General features: G+C 45.0%; 3 protein-coding genes across 17 annotated transcripts; all 3 read right to left on the bottom strand.

The window, feature by feature from the left end:
• Positions 1-39: 39 nt before the first annotated feature.
• si:ch73-71d17.2 (RPA-related protein RADX) lies at positions 40-12,364 on the bottom strand. Of its 10 annotated transcripts, none has more exons than XM_040140715.1 (19): positions 11,563-12,364; positions 9,305-9,416; positions 8,878-9,067; positions 8,689-8,810; positions 7,178-7,318; positions 6,645-6,811; positions 5,700-5,856; positions 5,261-5,369; positions 5,075-5,166; positions 4,516-4,641; positions 4,169-4,273; positions 3,807-3,980; positions 3,581-3,705; positions 2,738-2,985; positions 2,597-2,650; positions 2,126-2,169; positions 1,768-2,022; positions 649-798; positions 40-323 (listed from the first exon to the last, which is right to left on the bottom strand). In XM_040140715.1, exons 1-19 carry the CDS (start codon positions 11,683-11,685, stop codon positions 199-201), a joined length of 2,619 nt encoding a protein of 872 aa, XP_039996649.1. In that variant the 5' UTR covers positions 11,686-12,364; the 3' UTR covers positions 40-198. The 10 variants fall into 10 exon arrangements, with proteins under 10 accessions (XP_039996649.1, XP_039996651.1, XP_039996650.1 ...); XM_040140717.1 differs by having other exon boundaries at positions 1,768-2,019; positions 11,563-12,363; XM_040140716.1 differs by having other exon boundaries at positions 2,597-2,647; positions 11,563-12,362.
• Positions 12,365-12,748: 384 nt separating this feature from the next.
• Positions 12,749-17,681, bottom strand: ift46 (intraflagellar transport 46 homolog (Chlamydomonas)). Of its 6 annotated transcripts, none has more exons than XM_040140812.1 (5): positions 17,553-17,681; positions 15,257-15,561; positions 13,947-14,040; positions 13,380-13,511; positions 12,749-13,130 (listed from the first exon to the last, which is right to left on the bottom strand). In XM_040140812.1, the coding sequence occupies exons 2-5, from the start codon at positions 15,523-15,525 to the stop codon at positions 12,771-12,773; spliced, it is 855 nt and encodes a 284-aa protein (XP_039996746.1). In that variant the 5' UTR covers positions 15,526-15,561; positions 17,553-17,681; the 3' UTR covers positions 12,749-12,770. The 6 variants fall into 6 exon arrangements, with proteins under 6 accessions (XP_039996746.1, XP_039996740.1, XP_039996742.1 ...); XM_040140806.1 differs by having other exon boundaries at positions 17,009-17,668; XM_040140808.1 differs by having other exon boundaries at positions 15,257-15,606; positions 17,553-17,640.
• A 1,422-nt stretch (positions 17,682-19,103) lies between these two features.
• On the bottom strand, positions 19,104-23,940 carry LOC120797296 (gastrula zinc finger protein XlCGF67.1-like). Its single transcript, XM_040140849.1, has 2 exons — positions 23,388-23,940; positions 19,104-20,846 (listed from the first exon to the last, which is right to left on the bottom strand). The coding sequence occupies exons 1-2, from the start codon at positions 23,451-23,453 to the stop codon at positions 20,133-20,135; spliced, it is 780 nt and encodes a 259-aa protein (XP_039996783.1). The 5' UTR covers positions 23,454-23,940; the 3' UTR covers positions 19,104-20,132.
• Positions 23,941-24,611: the final 671 nt, after the last annotated feature.

Raw genomic sequence — 24,611 nt, 5'->3', positions numbered from 1 at the left:
ATCATAGTCAAAAAAAATAAAAAATAAAACTACAACTCCCAACATTAACATGTATCTTTATAAATTCAAATACCATCAAAGAAATATAAATTCTATAAATTATCAAGTGTAAAAACTTTATACAATAAGTTATGAATACAACTCAAAAATGACAACTCCCATCAGGCATCTGTGTGTGTGTGTGTGTGTGTGTGTGTGTCAGTTGGGTAGGTGAAAGGCTCGGCTCAGGATGAGTTCGGTTGTGGGTCCGCCCAGGTGACACGCCTCCAGGACGCAGACCAACCTCTGATTGGTCAGCTGGGCCGCCATGCCGATGAGGTCAGCTGACAGAGAGAAAAGAGAGAGGGTGTGTGCGGACTGTCCTGGTGAGGTGGAGGTGTGTGTCGCTGTTAATCGATGGATGAATTAACCGATGAAAACAACGACGGAAAATATTCGCTGGCTTAAACTAGAAAAAGTGACGCGTGAAACGAGAACCACGAGGAAATGTTGTACATTTGTCATCAGCGAACACCAACTAAACAACGAGGGCGAGTGTCCACAGAGCGGCGTCTCTTCTGTGCGCCCTTCGTTGAAAACCCCTGAACCTGGCAACCGATGAGGTGGACCGGGACTCTCGGAAATGCAACCGCGTGCGTGTCAACTGACCTGGCGAAGGCGGAGGCGCGTGCAAAGAGAAGGCTCCGTGCGATAAGACGGAGGTCCAGGTGTTGGCGTGTGGGAGGAGGGGAGGAGAGGGGCAGGAGGCGGAAGACTGGGGCAGGAAGACGGCGTCGACCAACACACCATCCGACAGAGCTGAAGGGAAACAGAGTTTTCTTCAAGTTAAAATATGATACTGACTTCCGGCGTGAATATAAATACCAGTGGATAATTAGAAGAAAAGATTCTAACCCCCAAAGTTAAGTACATGAGCTGCATGTTACCACTCACTCTCTCGGAAGCAACAGAACACAGCGAGCGGAAAACCCCTTTAAATCACATTCAACCGGCCTTTTTCCCAGCGGACGTGTCGTCACCAGGGTAAGTAAGAGGACGAGCGACGTCTGCGCTCGGTCTCAGGGTCCTGGCTCGCTGTCCCGCTGTCGCGTCTTGCTGGGACATCCGCACAGAACCGAGGCGGCAGCTCGGTTTCCATCCAAATGCATCGCACATTTTAACCGACTTTGAGGAAAATCAAAAAATTGAATCAAAGCGTTTTTCCAACCACACCTGTCGAGTGAATGTGAGTCGATTCGCTGATGGACGTAAAAAAGGTGGAGAAAAACGGAATCAGCTGAAGCTGATATGTGAAGTAATAAATAGTAAATAACTGTTCTGTCATTTGAGGGTTGTAATCAAAAGTTTTACTCAAAACACAAATCCCAGCATCCCACTGACGTCTGGCAAAAATCCAGCAAACAGCTACGAATCAAAGGGTTTTGAAAGGTCAAGTTTGTAGCTGGTGCTTTTTTAAATGTAGTTCCATCATAGTCAAAAAAAAAAAAAAAAAAACGGAATCAGCTGAAGCTGCAATATGGTAAGATCCCATTAACCAAATGACTTATTAGCATCCTGATTAGCGTCAGGCCGTTATTCAACACACCCTGACAAGAACTCACACTATACACAACTCAGATCGATGGAGAGAGAGAGAGAAGCCAAACACAACACACATCTCAAAAAGGTGAGTAGTATAACACTGGTTAATTACCAGGTATGGCAGTAAAAACCAAACTCGTCTCTAATCAATATTTATATTTACAGAAGAAAACTAGCGTGCGTTACCTCTCAGTCTCAATGTGTAGTAGTCCTGGAGGGCGGAGTCAAACCTCCCAGGTGTCGGCCGCCCTCCCATCGCCACGGTGACAGCCTGCTCCTCCCTGCGGGCGTGGTCGTAACGCATCGGCAGCGTCTCCGCGGCGACGGGCGGGAAAACGGGCAAGAGGGGAGCGGTGACGAAGGACGAGGTGTCGTCGTCGCCGTCGCCGTCTTCATCGGCGTTTTCTAGAAACTCCATGGAGGCTTCAAACAGAATCACTGCTGAGGAGCAGATTTTCATCCTGTTTTATCCTGGTCTTTCTTTTGTGTGGCCGTTATTGCGCCACTGAAAGGCCTAATGTTGGAAGCACACACACTTACACACCTGTCTTGTTGTTTTGCTCTGGTTGTAATGTGACCCATGGATGTCTGAAGAGAGAGAGAAAACACTTTGTTGGACAACTGATTCACAGCAGCAGCAGGAGCTCTGATTGGTCAGACCCAGCGCAGGATTTGCCTCTGGACTTGTTTGACTTTATTATTTTAATGTCAGAGGGTTTTTGTGATCCGACCAACCTGCTTTCATACTGACAAATGTTGGGATGGGCCCCGTGGCTTGGGGGGCCCCTGGAGAAGGGCCACTGTTTGAAGTGACTGTTAATATTGTTGGAAAGTCAAACGACTACAAAGAGACACGCAATGACAAGTCCTGGTATCTTGCTTCCTACATAGGAGGGTCTGGGAAGCCGGTCCATCGTCCCATAAACTGTCCATGTGTTTAAGCACGTTTTGGCCAAAAAAAAAAAAAAACGTCCACTGGTAAGAAATCAACCCTGACGCGTCCCTTGGTGCTCACCTCTTCCTCGGAGCTTCAGGCTGAAACAGCTGCTTCCTCTTACACGAACTCCTGCTGAAACCAACGCACAGTTTGACCATAAATCCAGAGTTTACACACAGACCGGACCGCTATGACGAATTCGTGTTCTCAATCTCTCACCCTGCTCTGTGGTCCAGACGGCGAGGCGTCAGCTGACTCACGGCGGAGGACGGGGAGGTTGGAGAGGGAGACGAGGAGGAGGAGGCGACAGGAGGTCTAAATGAACGAGGGGTGGAGGGGAGAGGGAGGTGGGAAGAGGAGAAGGAGGAGAGGGACGGGGAGGGGGGCGGGTGAGGGGAGGAGGAGGAGGAGGAGGGGGAGGGGGAGAAGGACGCAGCTCGGTCTGTCCAAAACAAAGACCGATCCTCCTGAAGGAGACACGAAGGACAGAGAGGACAGGTGAGCGTCCCTCGATTCAACACCTGCTTTTCTTCCCGTCGACCGACTCCGGAGAAAACAGCCGCGCCAACGTCTGTGTTGATTACAACTGTAAGAACGAGACTACAGGAGCAAAACAGTTACTGAATGAGAGTGAGACAAACGACACGTTTATCCAGAGCAACGCTGAGCTGATCACATGATCGATCAGAGGAGGAACAGCCAATCACAGATACAGATCGACCTACAGTTTACATTCTGTTTTAAAAAGGAAGAGAACATGTGGAACGATCATTTTCAGAGTTTAGTTCATCAATCTTCATTCAATCTAAAATATATTAGTCTATCAATATATAAATGGAGATGAAATGAATCCTGCTGCAGGACATTCAGCCGCTGGTTAGTACGTATGCACCTACTGTGTACGAATATCAGTGTGTAAGTGTTGAAATATTGGCTTTTCTTTTCCTGTCCCTCGTGTTTGCAGGTGTGTTGTTTGTAAAAAGTGGAGAAGGAACTAAAAAATAACAAAAAACAAAATAAAATCCCGTTTTATCACGAGTGTGTTCCGCGTTTAGCGTTCACCTCTCCAACGCGGCTGTACGTGACCATGGTTACTGTTGCCTGGATGCAGAAGGTGCGTCGTTCCCGGTAACAGAGCCTCTCCACCTCCCTCTGGAGCTCCGCCCCTCGCAGGAAACCTGGCTCACCTGTAAACAAACGCGCACACACACGCTTTGCTCTAAATATTTAGAGTAAAAGCTCACTTTTTTAAAATACCTGATAATAGATGTAAACGCAGACAACCGACCTCTCCGGTCTTTCATGTACGTTTCCAAGGAGACCGGAGGAGGCGGGTACATGAAGAATCCTCCGATCATAGACCTGCTCAGCACCTGTTCGTCATCCTGGCTCCTCAGCCACCGGAGGAACTGTCGGACCGGCCGGAGCTTACGGTAACTCATCTCTGAGTGGTGGCCCAGTCCTGCCAAATCAACCAATGAGGAGAGAGGACAGAGTTCGGATGACGTAATGACAGAGAAGATATCCGGCGCTAAATTACTGTTTAATCCAGATGTGGCATTTCGCTTTCTACCACCACGGGGAGCCACAGGGAGAAAACGCTGCTTAAACATGAACCAAATACAATTCTTGACTTGTACACAGTGTTACCTGTGCAGTACACCTGTGTGTATCTTGTATTTGTCAGGTAGGAGCAGCCGTGAGTTTGATCTGCAGCTTTGATCAACTTCAGTCTGGTACAAACAACTACGGACACTGGAGACAGACAGAGAGAGATGGCACAATGTTAACGGTAAAATTTATCACTGTAGTTAATTCAGTTATACTGTACGTTTTATTTTAAGCTTCAAGAGATTCCGTCCAGCCACCACTAACACAAAGATGTTTAGAGATAGAAAATGGCTCTCGTTGATATATATTTGAGTTTAGGGACACGGTGTGTGTGTGTGTGTGTGTGTGTGTGTGCGTGTGTGCGCGTGTGTGTGTGCGTGTCTCACGTGGGTGGAGCTTGCAGTGGGTCTCAGGTTGAGACGTGGAGAAGAGCTTCACCATGATCGGCTGATTGCTGGTCCCGTCCTCCAATTGCAGCCAGCGATACTCCAAGAGCTCCGCCCCTCGACTATCTACCAATGAAAACGCACACAAACACACACACACACACACAGGTTACTTGCAGGTTTATATAAATTTTTAGAAAAAAATCTAAAGCTACACTATCAGTAGGGCTGAAACTAATGATTGTTTTTATTATCGGCTAATCTGATGATGATTTTAACTATAATTCAATAATCATTTGAACATAAATATCGGTGAAATGGTGAAAAATGCCCATCACAACATCCTGACGTCCAAAACACTGAGATATTAAATTTACAGCAACGTAAAACCAAGAAAAGCAACAAATGCGCCCTGAACCAAACTGATTTACGTATTTTCCTGAAACCTTATTTTAACGAATATTCAGTTTCTGATTGATTTTCTGTTGCTCGATTTATCTATTAATCGCTGCAGCTCCAATTATTGATAGATTATGCTGGTACCCATGGCAACCCTCACCCTTGCTCCTGAGTCGCTCCGGTCGTCCCGAGAACGTCAAAAGGCCAATGACATCGCACACAGCGCTGTGAGGATGGTCCAGGAGCTCCTTACTGACACACAGAGAGCCAGAGAGTGTGTATGGGCTGTTAGTGCTTTCTCTGTGAGGTTAAGGTTAGATTTAGAGGTGTGTGTGTGTGTGTGTACCTGTTGTAGAAGCTGAAAGTGGGTTCAGGTGGTAGATATTCCGTTGAAACAGAGGATTCTGGGAGAACAGATATCTGTGCTGCAGGATTTCTGCTGTTCACGCTGATCTCTAACCAGAAAAACAGAAACAGAGTGATGAGTCTTTCCTCGTAGAACTAGCTTTGGTACATTCATTCAGAATAGACATTCTCCTCCACTCTGGGTACTAAAATGCCATTTCTATCAACTTTACTGTTTATTTTAGGCCTTACAACACCTTCTATCCATCGATCACTGAGTTAAATAAGGGAAACTACCCCCCCTCCCAAAACAAACAAACAAACAAAACAACAACAATAAAAAACAACAAAATGCAGAAAGTCCAGGATCAACAGAGGAGTGACCTCTCTTCCAGTCGAAGGTAATTCCCCATAAGACAGGGGGATAAGTTTGTGTGTACCTATATCATCTGGCTCAGCCTGATAATGCTGTTTGACTCGATAGCGTCTCAGGCTAATGATATCACCAGGCTTCAGACAGCGATACCAGCTGACACACACACTGTTCCACAACACCACACACACACTTCCTGTCAGGTCGCACACCTCCAACACCACCTGGGCAGAAAGAAAGAAGATAAAGTAGATAGAGTTTGGCGTTCCACAGGGATCAATCTTAGGTCCTCTTTGTTTAAGATAATCGCTTGGAGCTAATGACAGACTTATTTACATGTACTAACAACCAGAAAATGAGGAAATTTCAGTCTGGTGTTCGATAGATATGTACGAGTCCAAAAACCTATCCAAAATGCATCCAACCCTTTTGTGTCTCTTTGAGTAAATATTTTCAGTAACTACTTTCAGTTAGCCATAACATGCCTGTCATGGCTGAAACTCAGATCTCCAGTCTTCTATCACAGTACTTCCTCACTATTGTTGTCCTGTCCTGACGAGGGGTTAATATGGAACCTCACCAAACTTCACACCATCTACTGTCCCTCTGAACTGTGGAGCACCTCAAGGCTCTGTCCTAGGCCCTCTCATGTCTAAACGAAACGTCGCTCTTAACGGAGCAAATCAGAGAAATCATAGAACCTCCATCTTAGCTTCTTTCTATTGGTGTTCTCTTCATATTAGAACTTATTTTATGGTCTAACTTTTAAAGCACTAACTTCAGCAGTAGCTGAACTCTGAGCAGCCTTCCTGTTGAAGCTCCTCGTGTTACCGCGGTGACTTCCTTTAGCAGGTCTTTCTGTGCCCAGTGTCATGAGTCTTTTGATTCATCTTGGTCGTCTTTACGTATGTTTTCATGTCTGTTCTCTTGTTAAGCAACAAGTGCTAAACAAATCAAGGTTATTACCATGTATTTAGTAGATAGGTGTGTGTATGTGTGTGTGTCTCCTGACCTTATAAGGACATTCACAGTTTCGGTCTGTTCTCCCATAATACATCAGGTGAGACTTGTTGATGATGCGTACGATCAGCTGATGCTTGACGGCGCCCCTGGCAACGGCCCGGTGACCGGACAGGAAGCAGTCACGCAGCTCGGACACCGTCACAGCAGGACGTCGCCCTGTCAACGCACGCGCACACTTTTTGTATTTTACCATTAAAGTCAAATACCCGATTCATTTGAAGTGTATTAATTACATTTCTGAAACTTTTTAAAACCTTTATTTATTTATATTTTTCCTTCCTCATTTTTTTAAGCCCATTTCGCTCATTTATTGTGTTGATTCAACATTTACTGTAATAGCACATGGTAATATAATAGTCTAATACTACTCTCCTGTAAAATTATTGATTTATAAATATTAGTATAGAACAGTGATATTTTTTATTACTTCATTAAGATAAAATTAAATTTTAAAAATTAAACTTAATCTAAGTACTTAATATTCCAATGTGAACATTGAAAGTTCAAATGATCTATCTCCACCTTCCTCCCCCTCCTCATCTCTTTCATCCTCCTCCTCCTCCGCAGAGGGCGGGTGTTCCCTCCACGCCTCCCCGCTGTAGTCCACATTGTTCCACAGAGGCAGAAACACGCTCCTATTGGCTCTCAGAGGCACCAAAGGACCTGCGGGATCAATCAACCAATAAACCAATCAAAATCACGAGGGTGTGGAGGAGATTCAGACACTTTAAAAACACTTTAGAGCCAAACTGTGGCTATTTGCGTCAAAAATCGCCCTCCTTCTCAGAGTCATAACTCAGTCAAGTCTGAACACACAGACATAAAACACACATTTTTAGATTCAGTGTGACTTTCACTTCCCGAGAATATCATTATCACTAATCACTATCAGTCAATCGACAATAAATGTCCATCAATCAACTTAAAAATCATAGAAAAAAATAATCGCTCCTTTAACCGCAGAACTTTCCTTCAGAATCTTCCTGTTTTTTTCCTTCAGTATCACAGTGATCCAGTGCCAGTTGTCTGAACGTCCACGGCTACACCGCAGCTGAGCTGATGGCAGCCGGTTCAGCAGATTTTAATGGAGACAACTGACAAAATGTAAGGAGAAAAAAAAAAAAAAAGTGGCTCGGGTTGTTGCCCACAGCTTAACTCACCGAATCCAAGGCAACATTATATTTCCTTTCAACCAAGTTCCACAGACTTGTTTTGAGCATGTTTATCCACTGACACTCTCCACTAGTGATTAACATGCACATATTTGTCTTGATTTTGTCTGGGGTGGGGTTTAGCCGAATTGTGGTGGTAAAATCCCAAGAAATATGCTCTGTGTCCAGAGGTATATTAAGAATATACTCTGTGTGTTACAGTATCAACCTGAATGTATTGAACATTGATTTTAACTTTTAAGATTGATTTCAATGATAATCAGACTCAGTCATTGGGCTTGCAGTGAGTATTAAGTAGAAGCATTGTGATTAATCTGAGATAAGAAAATGATTGGCATAATACACAGTTTGGAAATATTCAAGTTTAAAAAAAAACGTGGCCTAAGACACCTCCGAGATAGTGGTGTCAGGAGGTACCCGGACTTACCCAGGCAGGCCAGGAGAGTTGGGCTTTTTCCAAAGAGACTGACACCATTATTTCCAAGTGGATATGGAGGATGTGACCAAATATGGAAAGCACGACACCATTGTGTCCTGACGAGGTGAAGCCCATTTTTTAGAAAAGAAGGTGGAGAGCCCACCAGCAAGGAGGAATGATTTGGGTTATAGAAGATGATGTCTAGCTGCGCTTTCTTCAGTTGGTTTGCGGTGCTGACTCGGGTTTATCTCTCGTATTGCACTGAACTCTGGTCATCTCCGGTGAGTTTTCGTGAACTTTTTGAGACTCCGGTAAGTCGTCACCTTCACTGAAGTTCAGTGTTGGAAGAGAGGTCCAGAGATACACTCTGGCCCCCATCTGGACATCTATTTCTCCAACAGAGTTTGTCAAAAGGGGATGACAGTAATCACTCCTCACTGTACCTGCAGGTTCTGAGGATCCAAACCAGGGTAGAGAGTCCCAGTCCACATCAAACCTCCTGACTCCATCATCTTCATCATCACCTGGAGCTCCATCTCTGACCTCCACACTCACCAGTCTGTAGCTGCAGAAGCAGAAACATTAAACCTGACTGATACAACACGGTGGTAGATTCACCTGTCCTCACTCACCTGTCTGTCTCTCCAGAGGCCCCGGGGCATTCTGGGAGCTGAGCGGCCATGGCGGGGGTGAAGGTGGCGTTGCGTAGTGTCGATCCAGGCTGCATGACCTTCCTCTCCACCAGACGGTTCAGACCAGGATCCAGAGTCACCTGAAGCCGGCAGTCCCCGTCTGACAGTGTGACGTCATACAGGTCATCACCTGGAGACACCAAACCAGTAAACCCCGACAGAAACCAGTAAGACCAGTAGACCGAACTTTATCAAATGACACGTAACAGTTCACGCTCTATAAGGAACAAGCTTTTCCCGTTTTGTTTTATTTGTCCTGCTTTGTTTGACCTGTCCTCTTTTGTCCTTTTCAGTATTGTTAGTCCCGTCCCGCCCTGTTTTATTTGTAATATCCTGTGTGGTCCCGTTTCCTGCTGTGGTGTCTCACCGTTGAGGACAGCCTGGGGGAAGTAGACGGAGGACCCCTGGTCTCTGCTGTAACGCCGCATGTCCAGCACATACAGGAACTCCCTGCAGACGGCAGGAGAGGACGAGGATGCCTGCAAGACGAAGACAAAGGAAAACAAGGCAGAACATCACATAAGCCTGATCAGTAAAAAGAAACAAGATGAAACTTTAAACCCGGTTCTGTATATGATCAAGGTCCAGGTTTGACGGGATGAACAGAGGTTTACTCTACTAATAAACACATACTACACATGAAGGTTTAAACATTCCCGGCAGTGAGACAACATTTAGACCATAATGTTACAGAAAATGTAACTCAACGGTTCGTTAAGTAAAATAAAACCAGATTTATTAAGACTCAGTTTGGTTGGTGACCAGGCAGATATTTCCTGTGAAAGGCTGGAGATGGACCTATGGTGCCTTTAGTAGCATCAGCGTTAGGATTAGTTATTAATACTGTTAATACTGCCATTATATCACTACTGGTCAATGCTAGAAAAACACGTCTGTTTTAACAATGACAAAGAAGAAACAAAATGGCGAACAAAGATGAACAAAACAACAAACAAACAAAACAAAAAAACCATCAACAAAACAACAAAAAGGTTTGAATAGAAACAAACACTGAACAATCGTCTGTTTGGTGTCAGGCTCGTCACAACCGGGCCCAGAGAAACGGCTCGGACCGGTAGCCGTAGCTCGCCTTGCACCAAACTTCATTCAGACATCCGATCATTTAAGGCGTTCGTAGTTTACGGATAGTAGTCAACCCTTCCATAACACAGACCAGCGCTTTTCTAAAAATGTACGATTTTCCGCTAATCTCGGTTTATCTATAACTCCCGCGGCGGCTCTTTATTCATCCATATAAAATCTCGTTTTTCACGCGGTTCATTCGCAAACGCCTGTTTCAGTCGGAGGCTGAGAGTTGACACATCCGCGACACACCGTGAGCAGGTTTCTCGGTCTTTACGGTCTCACGGTCGATTCGGCATCTTCCCTAATTCGCTTAGAAGATCTTTACCTGTGTAAAGTCGCCAGTTTTGCGTTGTTCAGCGTCTGGCTGTTAAAATTAGAGCCAGCGTGACGAGCTTTCTCATTTCCTATCGTGGTAAACAGCGCTCGGGGGAATACGCGTTTTCGCCGATCGGCGCAGCGGCACTAAACACGCGGATATTTGAACGGAGTCCGGTGGAGGGTTCCACCTGGAGGAGTGCGCGCGGGCGGGAGGACAGGTGGACACAGACTGCACGCGCGCCAGCCACGGCACCAACGGATCAATTAAAAATCACAATGACGCTGCGGGTTCGTTAGACCTTGTTCGGACCGGGTCTCGACCGGGTCAGGGTTCTGTGGAAGACGCAGCCAGGAGCAGCCATGTTGGACAGGCAGCCAAAACAATAACAGTGCGGTGCATTGTGGGAGAACGAGTTGTTTTTTGTCCAGACATTAACGTAGTAATTGTTCAACGTTCAGTGTAACGTCTGTGTCAGTGAAAAGTATCGCGATTCTCGGTGCGGTTGCTGAATTCATTTTAAAACAGAACTGGTTTTTCTTGTGGTAGAATAACAATTTCAGAAAACGTGTGAATGAAAGACTTATTCTCACTCACCTCTTTCTTTCCCCTTCAAGCACCTGAGTGAACGTGTGACACTCAACCCGAACCCCCGGACACAACAGACGCCGACAACAGCGCGACGTCTCCCCCCCTCCCCCAGGCCGATCGATCGGCACATTTCTATTCTGACTGGAAACGTTTCGACGTGTAACATATGAAACACACCGTTTCAGACAAGCAAGCACACCAATAAAACCAAGAGTAAACTCATCAACAAACCGGGAGCCTGTTCCGCCAAATCTGCAACAGGTTGTCATTAGTTTGGACCCTTCAGAAGTATTCAGATATTTCGTTTAAGAACAAGTAGAAATACCACAATTTAAAAACACGTAGTTACAAGTTAAGCTCCTGCATCCAGAACCTTATTTAAGAACGAGTCTGCAAGTATAATCGGCAAAGGTACTTTAATTAGAGAAGTGAAAGTTCTCGTCCTGCAGCCAAAACCAGCTCGACCGTAATGTTGCACGGTTCCTGCTGGAGCTTCGTCGCCGCCTGCAGCTTCATATACAGGAGGCTCCGCACTGTGAAGCTCCCGCAGCGGAGTGTCACCGACCTGGAGGAGTGCGAGGAGAACCGGCAAAATGTTCCTCGGGCAGTCAAACGGCCCGTGACTGTCCTACCTTCGTCTTCCAGTAGATTATAATGGTGGCAGCATCAGATGGTTGAAGCCGGTTGAGGCGGAGCTTGTTCTTGACCAGTTTGTAGACGCCCGGAGCCGAATGCTTGTTTTCATCGTGGATCATTTTGCTGATTATTTTTCTCGGTTAAATCGATTGTTTGACTGTCGAGAAACTCGATACCTTCACTGTGCTCGTTTTGACCAATCAATACTCCAAACCTCGAAATAGTACAAATAAATATAAACAAATAAACTATAGAAATGGAAAGTCAGCAAATCCTCGCCGCTGTGAAGCTGGAACTATGAAACGTTCGGTATTTTTACACGACACACGATTTAAATGATTTTCAAAACACCAATTAATTGTGGAAGTAGTGGACCGGTTGCTCGTTTCCGCCGCTGGGCAGCTTCACCCAAGCAAAGCTTCATTTCTCCGGTGACCCCCGCGGAGTGGACCTATCAAGTGGCAGCGGGTGGAGTGTGAGTAGATGTGGTCGGGTACTGAGTTTCACCCGTTCGCTCCGGTGACCGTCTCTCCACCGCGGCAGGCACCTGTTGGGAGGGTCATCTCATCGGGTCTGTTCGCGCTGCAGCAGCCTGAAACTCCCTTGCCCGTGTCCTTACCTGCCTGGGTTCACTCATCCTGACGTTACATTGATATTTAAAGTTACTTTTCATTAGTTACTGACTTTCTTTTAACTCACATGCAGCAAAGCTGTTTGTTCTGGTTTGAAAATGGGCTGTAGCGGGTCAACAGCCTGACCAGCAGCTGGCGTGATGCACGCTGGCATCAACGTATCTCAAGTGAGACGTCGTATGTGCCAGTGACAGTAAAACAGCATTTTTATGTAAAACACTGCGGCGAGACACCAAACAACTACATCGGCCCCTGTTTGTCTGGATACCTGCACATTGTCTGTGGAGCTGGACTTATTAAAAATATTCATTAGGATTTTGTTGCCTTTATTTCATAGTATCATAGTTTCAAAAGTCAGGAGCCAGTGGGATATTTCTGATGCCTCACTGTGAGATTCCTACAAAAGAAGCCAAACATTCGGTTAAATGTTGTCCAAACACAAGGACTAAGGAAGTGGTGATTTCAATCAGGAACTATGTGATCCAACAGCTACTCCTGCTGCTCTGAGGTTCTCGGACCCCTACGAGCTCAGCGAGGCCGGCAGAGGCTCCCCGTCTCGCCTCCCTCTGTCCTCAGGTCTGCGCTCTGCGCGTGAAGTGCTGCGAGTCCCTGAACTCCAGGTAGAGGCTGAACAGCAGGTGCAGAGACTGGATCCTGCTGCTGTAAACGGGGATGTCCAGCAGGCTGCAGACCACGTCGGTGTACTGGGTCAGGCTGCAGCGGAGGCGGGCGGGGGGCAGCTGCAGGCGGCCCAGCAGCTCCTCCAGCTCGGCCGGCCACTCCTGCATCAGGCTGTCGATGTCGGGCATCGGGCGGCCGTACTGAACGCTGGCGGGAGGTTTGGAGCGGTGCAGGGCGCCGATACTCTCCACCCAGCTGTCCACCACCCGAGGGTTGGACTGAGGACTGGCAACGCTCGTCACCTTCTTCAACTGGAGGAGAGAAGGAGGACGACAGACTGAGAGACAGGCTTGTTACTCTTTGTACTTTCGTCATAATATTGTGTAGAAAATGTGTGCGGGCAGTCGTGAGACCAATTTGTCTGTTCGTATGCAACCAAATCTGATCATGTGTAAAAACTGAAGTGAACGTCCTTCTGTTTTGTCAGTTCAAGCCTCTCCGGATGGCTTTCCATCCGGATTTAGAGCAAGGTTGAACCGAATGTCCAGAAGATGTTGTACCTCGGTGGCTCCGTGTTGTTTGGTCTCCTCAGACAGCCACAGCGACAGCACCGTGGGGTCCGACTGTTTCACGCTGGGCTCGTCCAGGAACAGCAGACCCAGACTGTCCACTTTGCCGTCCGGCCTCGGCACCTGAAGGCCATACAGGTCACAGTGAGGTCAGAGGTCACAAAGGGGGGTGGCCAGCTCTAACACATAAAGGCCGCGTAGCCTGTAGCCTGCAATTCCAGCTAACGTGGTAAGTTCAGCACGAATCCATCAGAACAACAACAGAGTCGCGTTACGTCACCACTCTGCCGAGAACAGTTTCTATGTTTCAACAAAAATCATTTTTCGTTATCACACCAGTTAAATCCAGTCCTTTCTTGTTTGCCGTTCTCTACTGCTGATCCGTCGACAATTTTTTCAACGTTCACAGTAAAAGCTGTATTAACTGAGAAACAGCAGAAATGCTAAAATCAATACAAAGACCTGGTTCTCTCGGACACTTTTCAGAATTTACACTAAATCGGGCTCAGGAGCCACAGTGAGCACTTGTCTGGTTATGCAGAACCAATGAGCCTGTACCTTCAGGAAGGCGTCGATGTCTCCCACAGCTGGAATGAAGTCTGGGATGAAGGGCTTCAGACTGTGCTCCAGCTCTATGGACTGAGGAGTGTAACTGGGAGGAGACAGCAGAGAGGACGGGGGTCAGATCCTAAATCCAGGATTTCATCAATCTGATGCTCCATCGTGGAAGCTGTTCCTTATTTTACCAGACTCGCTCCCGTGTACCGGAAGTCTGTAGGTGATTGGACGACCGACAGTTTTATACCAAGTTAAATTTGACCTCTTTTTTTCACTTCACGGTGAAGTTAAAAGACTGGATCTGCGGTAACTGTAGGGACGTCTCCATGCCAGAATTTTGGTCGTCCGTACCAAAACCGCTGAAGTTCCACGATTCTCGAAACCGAATTCGATACCACAGCAAAAAATAGAATCCAGCAGAGGCTGCTACACACGGACGGACACACACACACACACACACACACACACACACACACACACACACACCTCCCTATAGTCAGCATGGAAACGGTAGTTTAAATTAACTAACAAGGTGTGAAAATATTCATTTATTTTGACGGACTGAACATTAACGACATACGTGGCTATGTTAGCCTAAACAAGACGATGTTAGCCTTTGTGGCCGTTGTGTGTGAACGTTGTGTGTGCTTTAGTCTGCAAGTTGTCCCCGATTATCCGCGCCCAATGCAAAATCTCTCCATACACCAGTCTTGCCGTGTTTTTATTTTCCCACAAGTCACGGCAGACCTGTTGCTGCACCCGCAGCCGCTGCCACCGTTCCGTTTCCTTCGGGGCTATTAAATCATCTGTAGAAATGATGAGACATTCTTGGCATCACCAACCTGGATTATTAATAATGACTTTACTTAAAAGTAAAATAAAATATGAAAGCAGGTGAATGCAACTGACAACTATCTGACTTTGTCTCATCAGATGTTTCAATTAAGTAAGAAATTGGTAAATAAAAAAATCAATTTGTCAAGTGACAGACAATCAATCAACAACTACCTTGACGATAGAATTAATTTAGCTTGATACGCAAAAATGCCAAAAATGTTCTGGTTCAGCTCCTCAAAGGTGATGATTTGTCATAGATGAGAGCGAACCGAATATTTACTGACCTGAGCAACAGGTCAGACGAAACAAACATCTGAAGACGTCACCTTGGACTGGGAAGTTACAACAGCCATCTTCTCTATTTTCTGACACTTTATAGACAACATAAATAACTGATGATGAAGCTAAGGGAGCGCTGCGGCGATGGGGGATCTACCGCTGCCGTGTTTCTGATGCACCTTTAAACTCCTCACCGTGTGATGTACTGGAACAGCTCTTTGACCTCGGTGCTGACGGGCAGATTGGCGTAGTCGGCGGGGTCGTACGCCCCCTCTGGAGCCTGTCCAGGCTCATCGTCATCGTCTGTATCCTCTTCGTCAGAGTCGTCGTCCTCCTCCTCCTCCTCTTCCTCCTCCTCGTCCTCCTCGTTCGGACTTACCCCGGGCTGCCCGCCGATTGGCTCTTTGGGCCTCTGAGGCTTGTGGTCCACATCAAACTCATCACTGCTGCTGTTGGCCGACATCAGGCCACGACCTCCCCTGCTCCTCCTGGACTCTGGCTGACAGGACATGTGATGTTAGAGCTGCAGCACTTCTCTGACATCCTGGTTGGTAAAACACAGATTCACTAAACTGGATCACCAACAAATCTGTCATCTCTCTTCTGTTATTATCAGCAGTTACTAGTTAATGTTCAGTCTGTCAGTAACTTGGAGACAGAACGAAATGACACTTGTCTGTTGTTGGTTCGTGCGTCTGAACTCGACCAAAGATCATTTATGAGGGAAGAAGCTCCACTCTGTAACGCCACTGTACAATCAGAGTGTTTCTCTAGTTCAACGAGTCCAACAGAGTCAGACCTTTCCTCTAATAAACCCAGCAGCTGATCTCACATAAGTTGCAGAAGTCAAATTCTGATACCAGATCAATAATTTAAGATGAAGCTTTAGTTAGTAGTTTGTTTTCATTTTAAGATTTAAGATTTAAAAAAAAAACATATGCTAATCTTACGAAATAACTCACGTTATGATTATTATAGATTTTAGCAGTTGTTTCCAACCTTTTTGTCTTGTGATCCCTCGTATTAAATCAGTGTCTGAGTTGTTTTCAGTTCCACCAAAGAGACATTTCTCCTCTAAACTGTTCAAATGAGCCAATATTTCACTACAAATCAAGGATTAGAGAGAAATTCAGAATCAGCGGATCACAACTTCAGCCAGTCTAATCCAGTGGTTCCCAACCAAGGGGTAGGGCCCCTCCACGCGGTCACCAGATAAATCTGAGGGGTCCTTTAATTGGTTGGAAAAGGGTTGAATCCACTTTTTTTTTTTTTTTTTAATTTTCTCTAAAATTGGCTTTTTGTGAAATATCAGATAAATTGACCTGTTTGCTATTTAGAGTGTGAGAAGTTTATGGGGGGAAATGTTTCTTAGGTGGAACTGAAAACAACTCGGAAGCGTCAGTAGAGCCGTAACAATTAGTCAATTAATCCATGAGTTGATCAACAGAAAATTATCAGCAGTTATTTTGATGTATCAGTCATATTTTTCAGAGCATCAAAGAAAGTTTTGGCTTTTTTTCACTAGTCTTGCTCAAAAAATTAATGAATTACTAAAAGAGTAGTTGATTTCCAGAGAGACAATCGCCAAATCAACTAATCTACTAATCCTTTCTGCTGTAATACGATTAAATGATCATTAAACATGACCCGGTCAGAGGTCTGGAACAATGATCCTGCAGAAGCCCCACATAAGCATTTTTATTTTTATTTACATTAGTGTGTAAATCACATTGGGACTTTTCAATACGTTCTATTAAAGCTAAAGTAACGTTTTCAAGACTTTTCCACAGCTTCGGATTCCCTGACTCGGTTACTGTCCACCACTGGTATATTCTCCAACACCGTTTGACAGTGGAGGGCTGGCGACGGGGAGTTAGCGGTTCAGCCGGCCGAGTTCAGTGCCCCTGGGCCGGGCGGTGAGGCCGGGGATGACCGCTGGATGTTACCTGACGCTGGCTGCGGGGAGTCGGGCTGTAGACGCTCGCTACCTCCTCGGAGTCGATGACCTCCAGGCTCTCGTCGTACGGCTGGTTCTTCAGCAGCCGGGTGTCTTTACCCCGGTCAGCCCGCTCCATAGGACACCGACGGATCACGGCGTTACACACATTTATCCGCCGGTTATATCCGCTTTAGAGCCGATTGAACCGTTTATCCGCGAGGTTAAAACCGACTTTCTAACCAGTTTAAGCGTTTATCTGTAACTTGGACAGACTTTCCGGTCGATGCGCTCGTTTGCCTGTCCGTTAAAATCGACTGTCCAACCGCTTGGACCGTGTTTCTGCCCCGTTACTACCGACTTCTCTCCGGCACCGTCACGGCCTCTCTGTAGCAACAAAGCCCGCCGTTAGGCTAACATTAGCCGCCAGGCAACAAACCGAATCGCGAGATAGTTCAAACAGTCAACGGGAGACTGTAAACACGGTGTCCGGGGATTAAAAAAACCAAACGAGGACCAAACCTCTGTCTTTATATGATTTCAAGTTAAATTACCGAGTCTGACTTCAGTCTAAACGCGATTTTCTGCGTCGAAACGGTGTTAGCGAGAGCAGCTAGCCGAACAACCGAGGGGAATGTACCGTATCCTGGCAACGGACCATACGATGCATCTTGGGTAATGGAGTCAGATTCGACCGAGAAAAAGTTGCCCCATTTCTGGTTTTCAGTTTTAAGAGACGGTTTTTTTTTGTCCGTCTTATTAGTTAAAATATCAATAGAATTAGACATTTACACGTTAAAAGGTTTCACTTATAAGAACAGATGAGGTATAATGTTGCTGTGGAGTCAGTGAGCTGCGCTTTGGGCTAAAAGTTGGGGCCTAAAAGCGTTTTGAAGTTACACGTCTTTACATCTTGGAAAATCAATTTACACTGAATCAGCTATCACTGGATCACTGTGATACGGAAGAAAACCTTCCTTCCCATTCCCAACGTGTTCCGTACTGATGTCTAAGCGGTTTAAGACGGAATAGTCTTGTGATTTATGTGGACTAGGTTTTGTATTTATGCCACAATATTCAGCATTTTATAAAGATAAAGACTGAGCAAACAATCCAGTAACAAGATACAGAGCATCTTTATTTCATTTTCAGGCAACGAAAATGTTATGTTCTTTGTTCAGGTGATTTTAATAAAGGCAAATTTTCACATTTCATCAGAAGGAAAAAACAAGACCTACTTCAATCTGGTACCACAAGAGCCAGGACGCTCTTGTGAAGAGATTTTTAATCTCAGTCAGACTTTTCCTGGTTAAATAAGAAGTTAAATTAAAATGACTTTTTAAAAAATTAAAAAAACAACAACCAAGAAGTTACATATAATGTGTGAGACCCGGTCCCGTTAGCTGCCTGGTTCTCTCGTCCTCAGCATAAATGGAGAGCAGTTCTCCGATCTTGGGGTCGTAACAATTTCCAGCCATTGCAAAATATTATCGCTAAATCCTTGTTTTTGCCTCTAAAAAAATCCAACACAGTTGTCAGGGATTAGTTCACAGGCTGGACATTAAAAGACTAACATATGAACACAAATCGATTTAATAGAGTTTATTAAGGAGTATTTTTACATTAATGTATTAAAACCTTTACTTCATCACAGGACCTGAGTGCTTCTTCCACCACTGCACAGTGTGATTGATCGGACCTCTCTATGACGGCAAAGTGATGGAAAAAATGAACCCGGCCAAACAACCACCATGAGCTGAATAACCAACTAAAGAAGCTGAAATCAGCAAACAACAAATCTAATTAATCAATCAATAATTACACAAACAATTAATGAATACTTCAATCCTAATCAGAGCAGAACAAGAAGAACTGTTGTGATGTTGAACCGTACTGGGTTGTACTGAATGGTGTTCCTAATATTTTGTCAACCAGTAGAACCCAGTACGGTTCAACAGCACCACAGATTACAGCCTCGAAAATGACCATTAAAATAAATCAACACCTCTTTCAACCAGATTCAGTAAAAACTGAACATTATAACGTATATAATGAAGGGAGGATTTATTGCAGGTCTGTCGTATTATACTGCATTAGTTCCATCCTGGTGTACTCCAGTATTTTCTGATCAGGTATCTGACAAATAGGGTCTGTTATTATTAATAATATCATAACACAGCACTGACATGGAAATCGACATGGAAATCAAAACTCGGTTGACTAAGACTCTACCCGACGACTAACGTACGTTCGCCTATTAGGAGGCAGCCTTAGTAAACACACTGGTGAAGTTCTAGGGCCCATAGCGAAAGATTTCCCACAATGATCACACGAGTAAGGTTTCGCTCCAGTGTGAACACGTCAACTGTCCTTTAGACCAGTGGTTCTCATCCTGGCGGCGGCCAGTCAGTTGTGGAAAAAACATAACATTAAAAATAAAATATTTTAGACTGGGGAGTGGCTTTTACATTACATCACCTGTACCAGTGATATAATTTGCCTTAGAATAGATTTTAGTGGTGTGTTTGAGAGAGATTCAAAGTGTGCACGAGTCTCTGATTGAACACATACACACAAAAAAAAACAACCTTTCATTTCGCTGTGCCACAGAATCGTGCTTAACCAAGCAGTTATAGTCATTTTTGCTAGCGATTACATGAAGTGACGATGGAGCGATGGCTCCTCGGAAAAATTATTCCAGCTCAAGACTCTTCCCAACAGGAGGTGGGTCAGGGTGGGTCACCCGAAAGTCCGACAGGAGCACCATCACCTGAGAGACGCAAGAAACCGGCACCGATTCCAACAGAGCCCTGAGCTCCCGACAAGCTTCGGAAACACCAGCCTTATTTCCTTAAATATGGATTTACATGCATAGCTAAATACAGTATGAGATATCCAAATTTGTTCAGAAGTGCTTGCACATGAAAGTTTAAAATGAGTTGGACTTTTGGTTTGCAGCTCTCCCCCTCTCTCTAACCCTTACCAGGGGTTTTGAACCACAGCTTTAGACCACTTGATGAAGTGAAAGCTTTCTCACACTGATCACGTCTGTGGGGTTTTTCTCTAGTGGGAACACATGGGTGGAGTTTGAGTTTATGTCTATGAGGGAAAGCTTTCCAACATTTGTCACAGACCTATATTTTTTCCACAGTATGAATTGTGTGAGTTTGTCGATGTTTTTTCAAGCCACTCCATTGAGTGTAAGTTTTTCCACATTGGTCACACCAGTATGGCTTCTCTCCAGTGTGAAAGCGTTGATGGTCACGTAAGCCATGTGATGTAGTGAAAGCTTTCACACATTGCTTACACTTGTATGGTTTCTCTCCAGTGTGGATGCGTTGGTGGATTTTGAGTTTACTCCTTTGAAGAAAAGCTTTCCCACATTGGTCACAGCTGTACGGTTTCTCTCCAGTGTGAATACGTTGGTGGAGTTTGAGGTTATTCCTCTGAGCAAACAATTTCCCACATTGGTCACAACTGTACGGTTTTTCTGCAGTGTGAATACGTTGGTGAATTTTGAGTTTACTCTTTTGAGGAAAAGCTTTCCCACATAGGTCACAGCTGTACGGTTTCTCTCCTGTGTGAATATGTTGATGTTCGTTTAAGTGACTCTTTTGAATGAATGTTTTTCCACATTGGTCACAGCTATATGGTTTCTCTCCAGTGTGAATATGTTGGTGGAGTTTGAGGTAATTCCTATCAGCAAAAGCTTTCCCACATTGGTCACAGCTGTACAGTTTCTCTCCTGTGTGAACTCTCTGATGAATTTTTAAACATGTAGATGTTGTGAAGGTCTTGTCACAGTGCTGACAGCAGTGATGTTTAAGTCCATTTCTTCCTCTCCGTTTCTATGCGAACAGACAGACATACAGAGAGAGAGAGAGAGAGGGAGAGAGAGAGTGTGTCAGATGCCATGGTGGAACAAACTAATGACATTTACAGTATGTCTGTGGATCATAACCCACAATGTTTCCGTTTGACTAATGCAGTTCTACCTGTGACAAACAACTATAGGGGTGTGTTCTCACAGGGGGCTGAGGCGGCACTTGCCTCTATATTTGATTAATCACCACATATATCCCTTCACATTTTTTAAAATGTTGGTCGACAATCCCATAATCGAGCTGCACTGTGGGTAATGTAGGAGCCAATGTTTTTGGAGCTTGAAACTTACCACGGACTGAATAAGGATATTTCAACCGCCGGTGACCATTTTTTAAAATTTGTCTCTTGCAAGGAAAGTGTCACACGTGTGTCCCTTTTCACGCCGGGAGACTTCAAACAAACTAGTTTGTATGACGGGGTGTCAGACAAAATCTAAAAACAAGACTGATTTCTTAAAAGTCTCTTTAATATTCCTAAGGTCAGTATTTCTATTGGTAAAGCTGCTTAAAAAAATGATCTACTTAGTCTAAACCGTTTTATTTAAAATTTATTGTCCCCATCACATTTTTGTCCCATATCTTACACTTCTCCCTTATTTCATTTTAAGTTTTGATATTCATAAGAAAATATACATTTGTGGTTTTCAGGACCACAAAACCATCTGAATACATTTTATGTAATAAATAGTTTCATTCACGCTTCTCTCTATAGCTCAGCAAGAACAGGGCGTTTTGTGCCTGTCTCTGATCCTCACATCTGATTGGCTGACTGTTGTCTGATTGACGCACAGCCAGGTCAACCGCAGGTAATGACCCTTTACTGTGGCCTGACAAAACTCACCAGTAAATGGAAATGGCCAATGCTGACGAAAATTTTAAGCAGTCAGCACTGAAATGAGCCGAACAGACGGTCAAATTCGGACTAAAAAATTATTTCGGAAAAAAATAAACTTTTGCCACCGATCTCTAATATTCCTTTCCTTGGTGAGGCTGTGCAACGATATATTGGATAGCTCAGCAAAGGAATGACTGCTTGGTGTTGTGCTGTTAATAAAGTTATAAAACAAGGTTGCACGATGGGTCCAGGTTGGCCTTGCTGGGGGCGTGGCTGAGGACGATCACTCTGTAGTTATGACATCGCAACATTCTAAACCAATTCTAAATTTAAATGTTTCTTTAAAAATGAAATAACTACATTTTACAGTTTTCATCTTGAAGTAAATAATTTAATAAACAAGAAAACCCAACCAAAAAAAAAAAAAAAAAAAAACCTCTTATTTCTGTGCTTTCTGCGTTTTAAGAACAAGTAAATTGTATTTCTACACATCTGAGATGGGACATCATAGAACGAAAAATACTATCAGACATTTAATCTTTTCTAAGAAGAAAATTGCTGTAACAACAGGTACGCTTGGAGAGGTGGTTATAAGGGTTGGCATTTGGCTCTATGGCCACTCTGTGGCCTAACGTCTCGAACACCAACTGGTGGTGAGTTGGATCAAGTGGCAGGGGAGGCTGTCGCGCAGACCTGGTAAACCCAAAACCCCTTTAACTCACACCGCTGAACTAATGTTTACTGCATCCCAGGGAAGGCTGCTGACACGAAGGCGTATTTTTTAAAAAGGGAACCGGATGGAGAATCTCTGTATGACAGCTGAGCACTCATTATTCAGCAGGAAGCTGAGAAGGTTCTCAGTGGGCGTTGGGCTCCACCACTGATTCTGTCTGTGATTTTCATGGCCAGGTTCTCAAGGCACAGCATGGCAGCCTTAGGATTGCATCCCCCCCGTTTTCCAGATGATGTGGTTGCGTTGGCTTCATCATACCGTGACTTCATGTGTGCAATTGGATGGTTTTTGCAGCCAAGTGTGATGCAGCCCGGATGTGGGTCAACACCACCAGAACCGAGGTTGTGGTAGTGATGAAAACCAATCCACTGCTCTCTCTGGGTTATGGAGCGAGTCAATGCAGCGATGCAGTAGTTTTGGCACGGTGAAGAGGCAACTGAGCCTGAAGGTGAAGCTCTTGATTTAACAATCAGTAAATGAATAAATAAATAAGTAATCTGATTAATTGTGATTTCTATTTCAATGATACGGTATTGATTCTTGAAATCCAACAGTAGATCTTTGCATTTGGGCCTTTTCTCAGTGAACATGTACATCTGCTCTAAATGTTCTCTGCGTGCAGTGGTTGCTTGTTGCAAGTGGTTCAGTTCGGGCTGTCTGAGGTGTAAAATGTCCACTTGTGGAAACCACGTTACTACAATGTGCACAAAAAGGTTATTTTAAGTTAAAAACCAAAGTGTTTGCTATGAGGATGAGATTTAATGTTCCACCAGCACATTAACCCCAAACCGGGAGCGTCGGTCCGGGATCCAACTGTTCACACTGAAACCACATTCAAGCTCCTCGTTTCTTTTCAGTAAACAGAAAATGTTCCTAACGGGCATCTTCCTCCGTTTTATCACCAGAAATCATTCAAAGGGAAGTCCTGAACCCTGACCTGTAGACCGGCGGGACCCGCGGGCTCGTTGCTCCGGGGATCCGGGTCCTGGTTCTCCTCCTTCATCCCGCTCTTGTGGTGTTCCTGGCCGATGAAATCCGGGTCCTGGTTGTCCTCCTTCTTCACGCTCTTGTGGTGGTCCTGGTCTCCTCTCTGACTGATGGATGTATTAAGGAGAACCGGAAAGATCGTCTTCTTCTTTCCTGTTAAACTTTTCCACTTGGCGAATTTCCCGAAAATCGTCCGCCATGTTGGTTCATGGTTGTTTTGTTTAGTTTTTTAGTTTTTTCTTTTTTTGGGGGGGGGGGGTAAAGCATGCGCACTAGAGCCCTTCTCCGAGACTTCCGTCGGCTTTTTTCCACCTGAACGGGACAAATTAAAATAGTCACACGGCTCTTCCGGACTCTCCCAGTGTCACTGGACCGAACCGGTCAAATTCTGATGATCAAAAGAGTCAGTTCGCGGGGTTTGTGACGCTACGTCCAAACCACATCACTACCCAGCTCCGTGCCTCGAATCTCGCCTTCGTGTTCTCGCGATCACTGGCGCGTCGGCGACGAGGCGAGCCTTCGCTAAGCCCCGCCCCCCTTAGCGACTGTTGCTAAGGTGTCCCTTTGACCGCCAGAAACTGAAACAAAACGTCGTGTTATCAGCTGTGAATCCGATCGTATCTTTCCGGAGAGATTCCGCATGAGGTCAAAACCAAACTCAGTTCAACGGAAGCCGGTCGTGGCTCGCACACAGTCCCAGTCCTGAACCAGTCCTGAACCAGTCCTGAACCAGTCCTGACTTTTTATAACGCAACCATTAAACAGCGTACGATCCTGCGGACAGAACAGATGAAGCACTGTCAGAATACGGATATCTTAAATGGATGATCGATAAATCAATTAGTGATCAATCGGTGACTCTTTTTTATAGCGAATTAAGACCACATTCAGGAGCCCCACACGAAGAAAAAGAAAACAAAATCACAGCCCCCTCATTCATTTGCGTGGAGTCAGCCTGTCGTCGCCGTGGGTGCTAACGCTGGGTCACCTGGAAAACAAGTTGAACCTGACTTAACGATGAATGAGAAAAGGAAGTTATAACGTCTCAATTAAAATCTAGCGTCTTGTCATCTGTCATTTAAAATGCACGTGTGCAGCTCTGCGGATCTGACTTAATCTGCTGTTCATCGGGACACGTGCAGGGGGTTTTTTATTCACAATGCATCATTAGATG

This window comes from Xiphias gladius, chromosome 12, assembly GCF_016859285.1.
Source record: "Xiphias gladius isolate SHS-SW01 ecotype Sanya breed wild chromosome 12, ASM1685928v1, whole genome shotgun sequence".
NCBI classification, from domain to species: domain Eukaryota; kingdom Metazoa; phylum Chordata; class Actinopteri; order Istiophoriformes; family Xiphiidae; genus Xiphias; species Xiphias gladius.
Note: the sequence above shows the minus strand (reverse complement) of the source record. Positions and strands in the feature narration are given on the sequence as shown.

Excerpts from the sequence above, each read along its gene's own strand:
- LOC120797296 (XM_040140849.1), bottom strand. The coding sequence starts at position 23,453 with ATGAAGGAGGAGAACCAGGACCCGGATCCCCGGAGCAACGAGCCCGCG. Across the intron at positions 20,847-23,387 it reads CGGGTCCCGCCGGTCTACAG|AAACGGAGAGGAAGAAATGG; the intron begins GTCAGGGTTCAG and ends CTGTTCGCATAG.
- ift46 (XM_040140806.1), bottom strand. The coding sequence starts at position 17,137 with ATGGAGCGGGCTGACCGGGGTAAAGACACCCGGCTGCTGAAGAACCAG. Across the intron at positions 15,562-17,008 it reads CTCCCCGCAGCCAGCGTCAG|CCAGAGTCCAGGAGGAGCAG; the intron begins GTAACATCCAGC and ends ATGTCCTGTCAG. Across the intron at positions 13,131-13,379 it reads AACAACACGGAGCCACCGAG|TTGAAGAAGGTGACGAGCGT; the intron begins GTACAACATCTT and ends TCTCTCCTCCAG.
- si:ch73-71d17.2 (XM_040140715.1), bottom strand. The coding sequence starts at position 11,685 with ATGATCCACGATGAAAACAAGCATTCGGCTCCGGGCGTCTACAAACTG. Across the intron at positions 7,319-8,688 it reads TGGATCCTCAGAACCTGCAG|GTCCTTTGGTGCCTCTGAGA; the intron begins GTACAGTGAGGA and ends TTGATCCCGCAG. Across the intron at positions 2,023-2,125 it reads AGAGCAAAACAACAAGACAG|CAGTGATTCTGTTTGAAGCC; the intron begins GTGTGTAAGTGT and ends TCTGCTCCTCAG.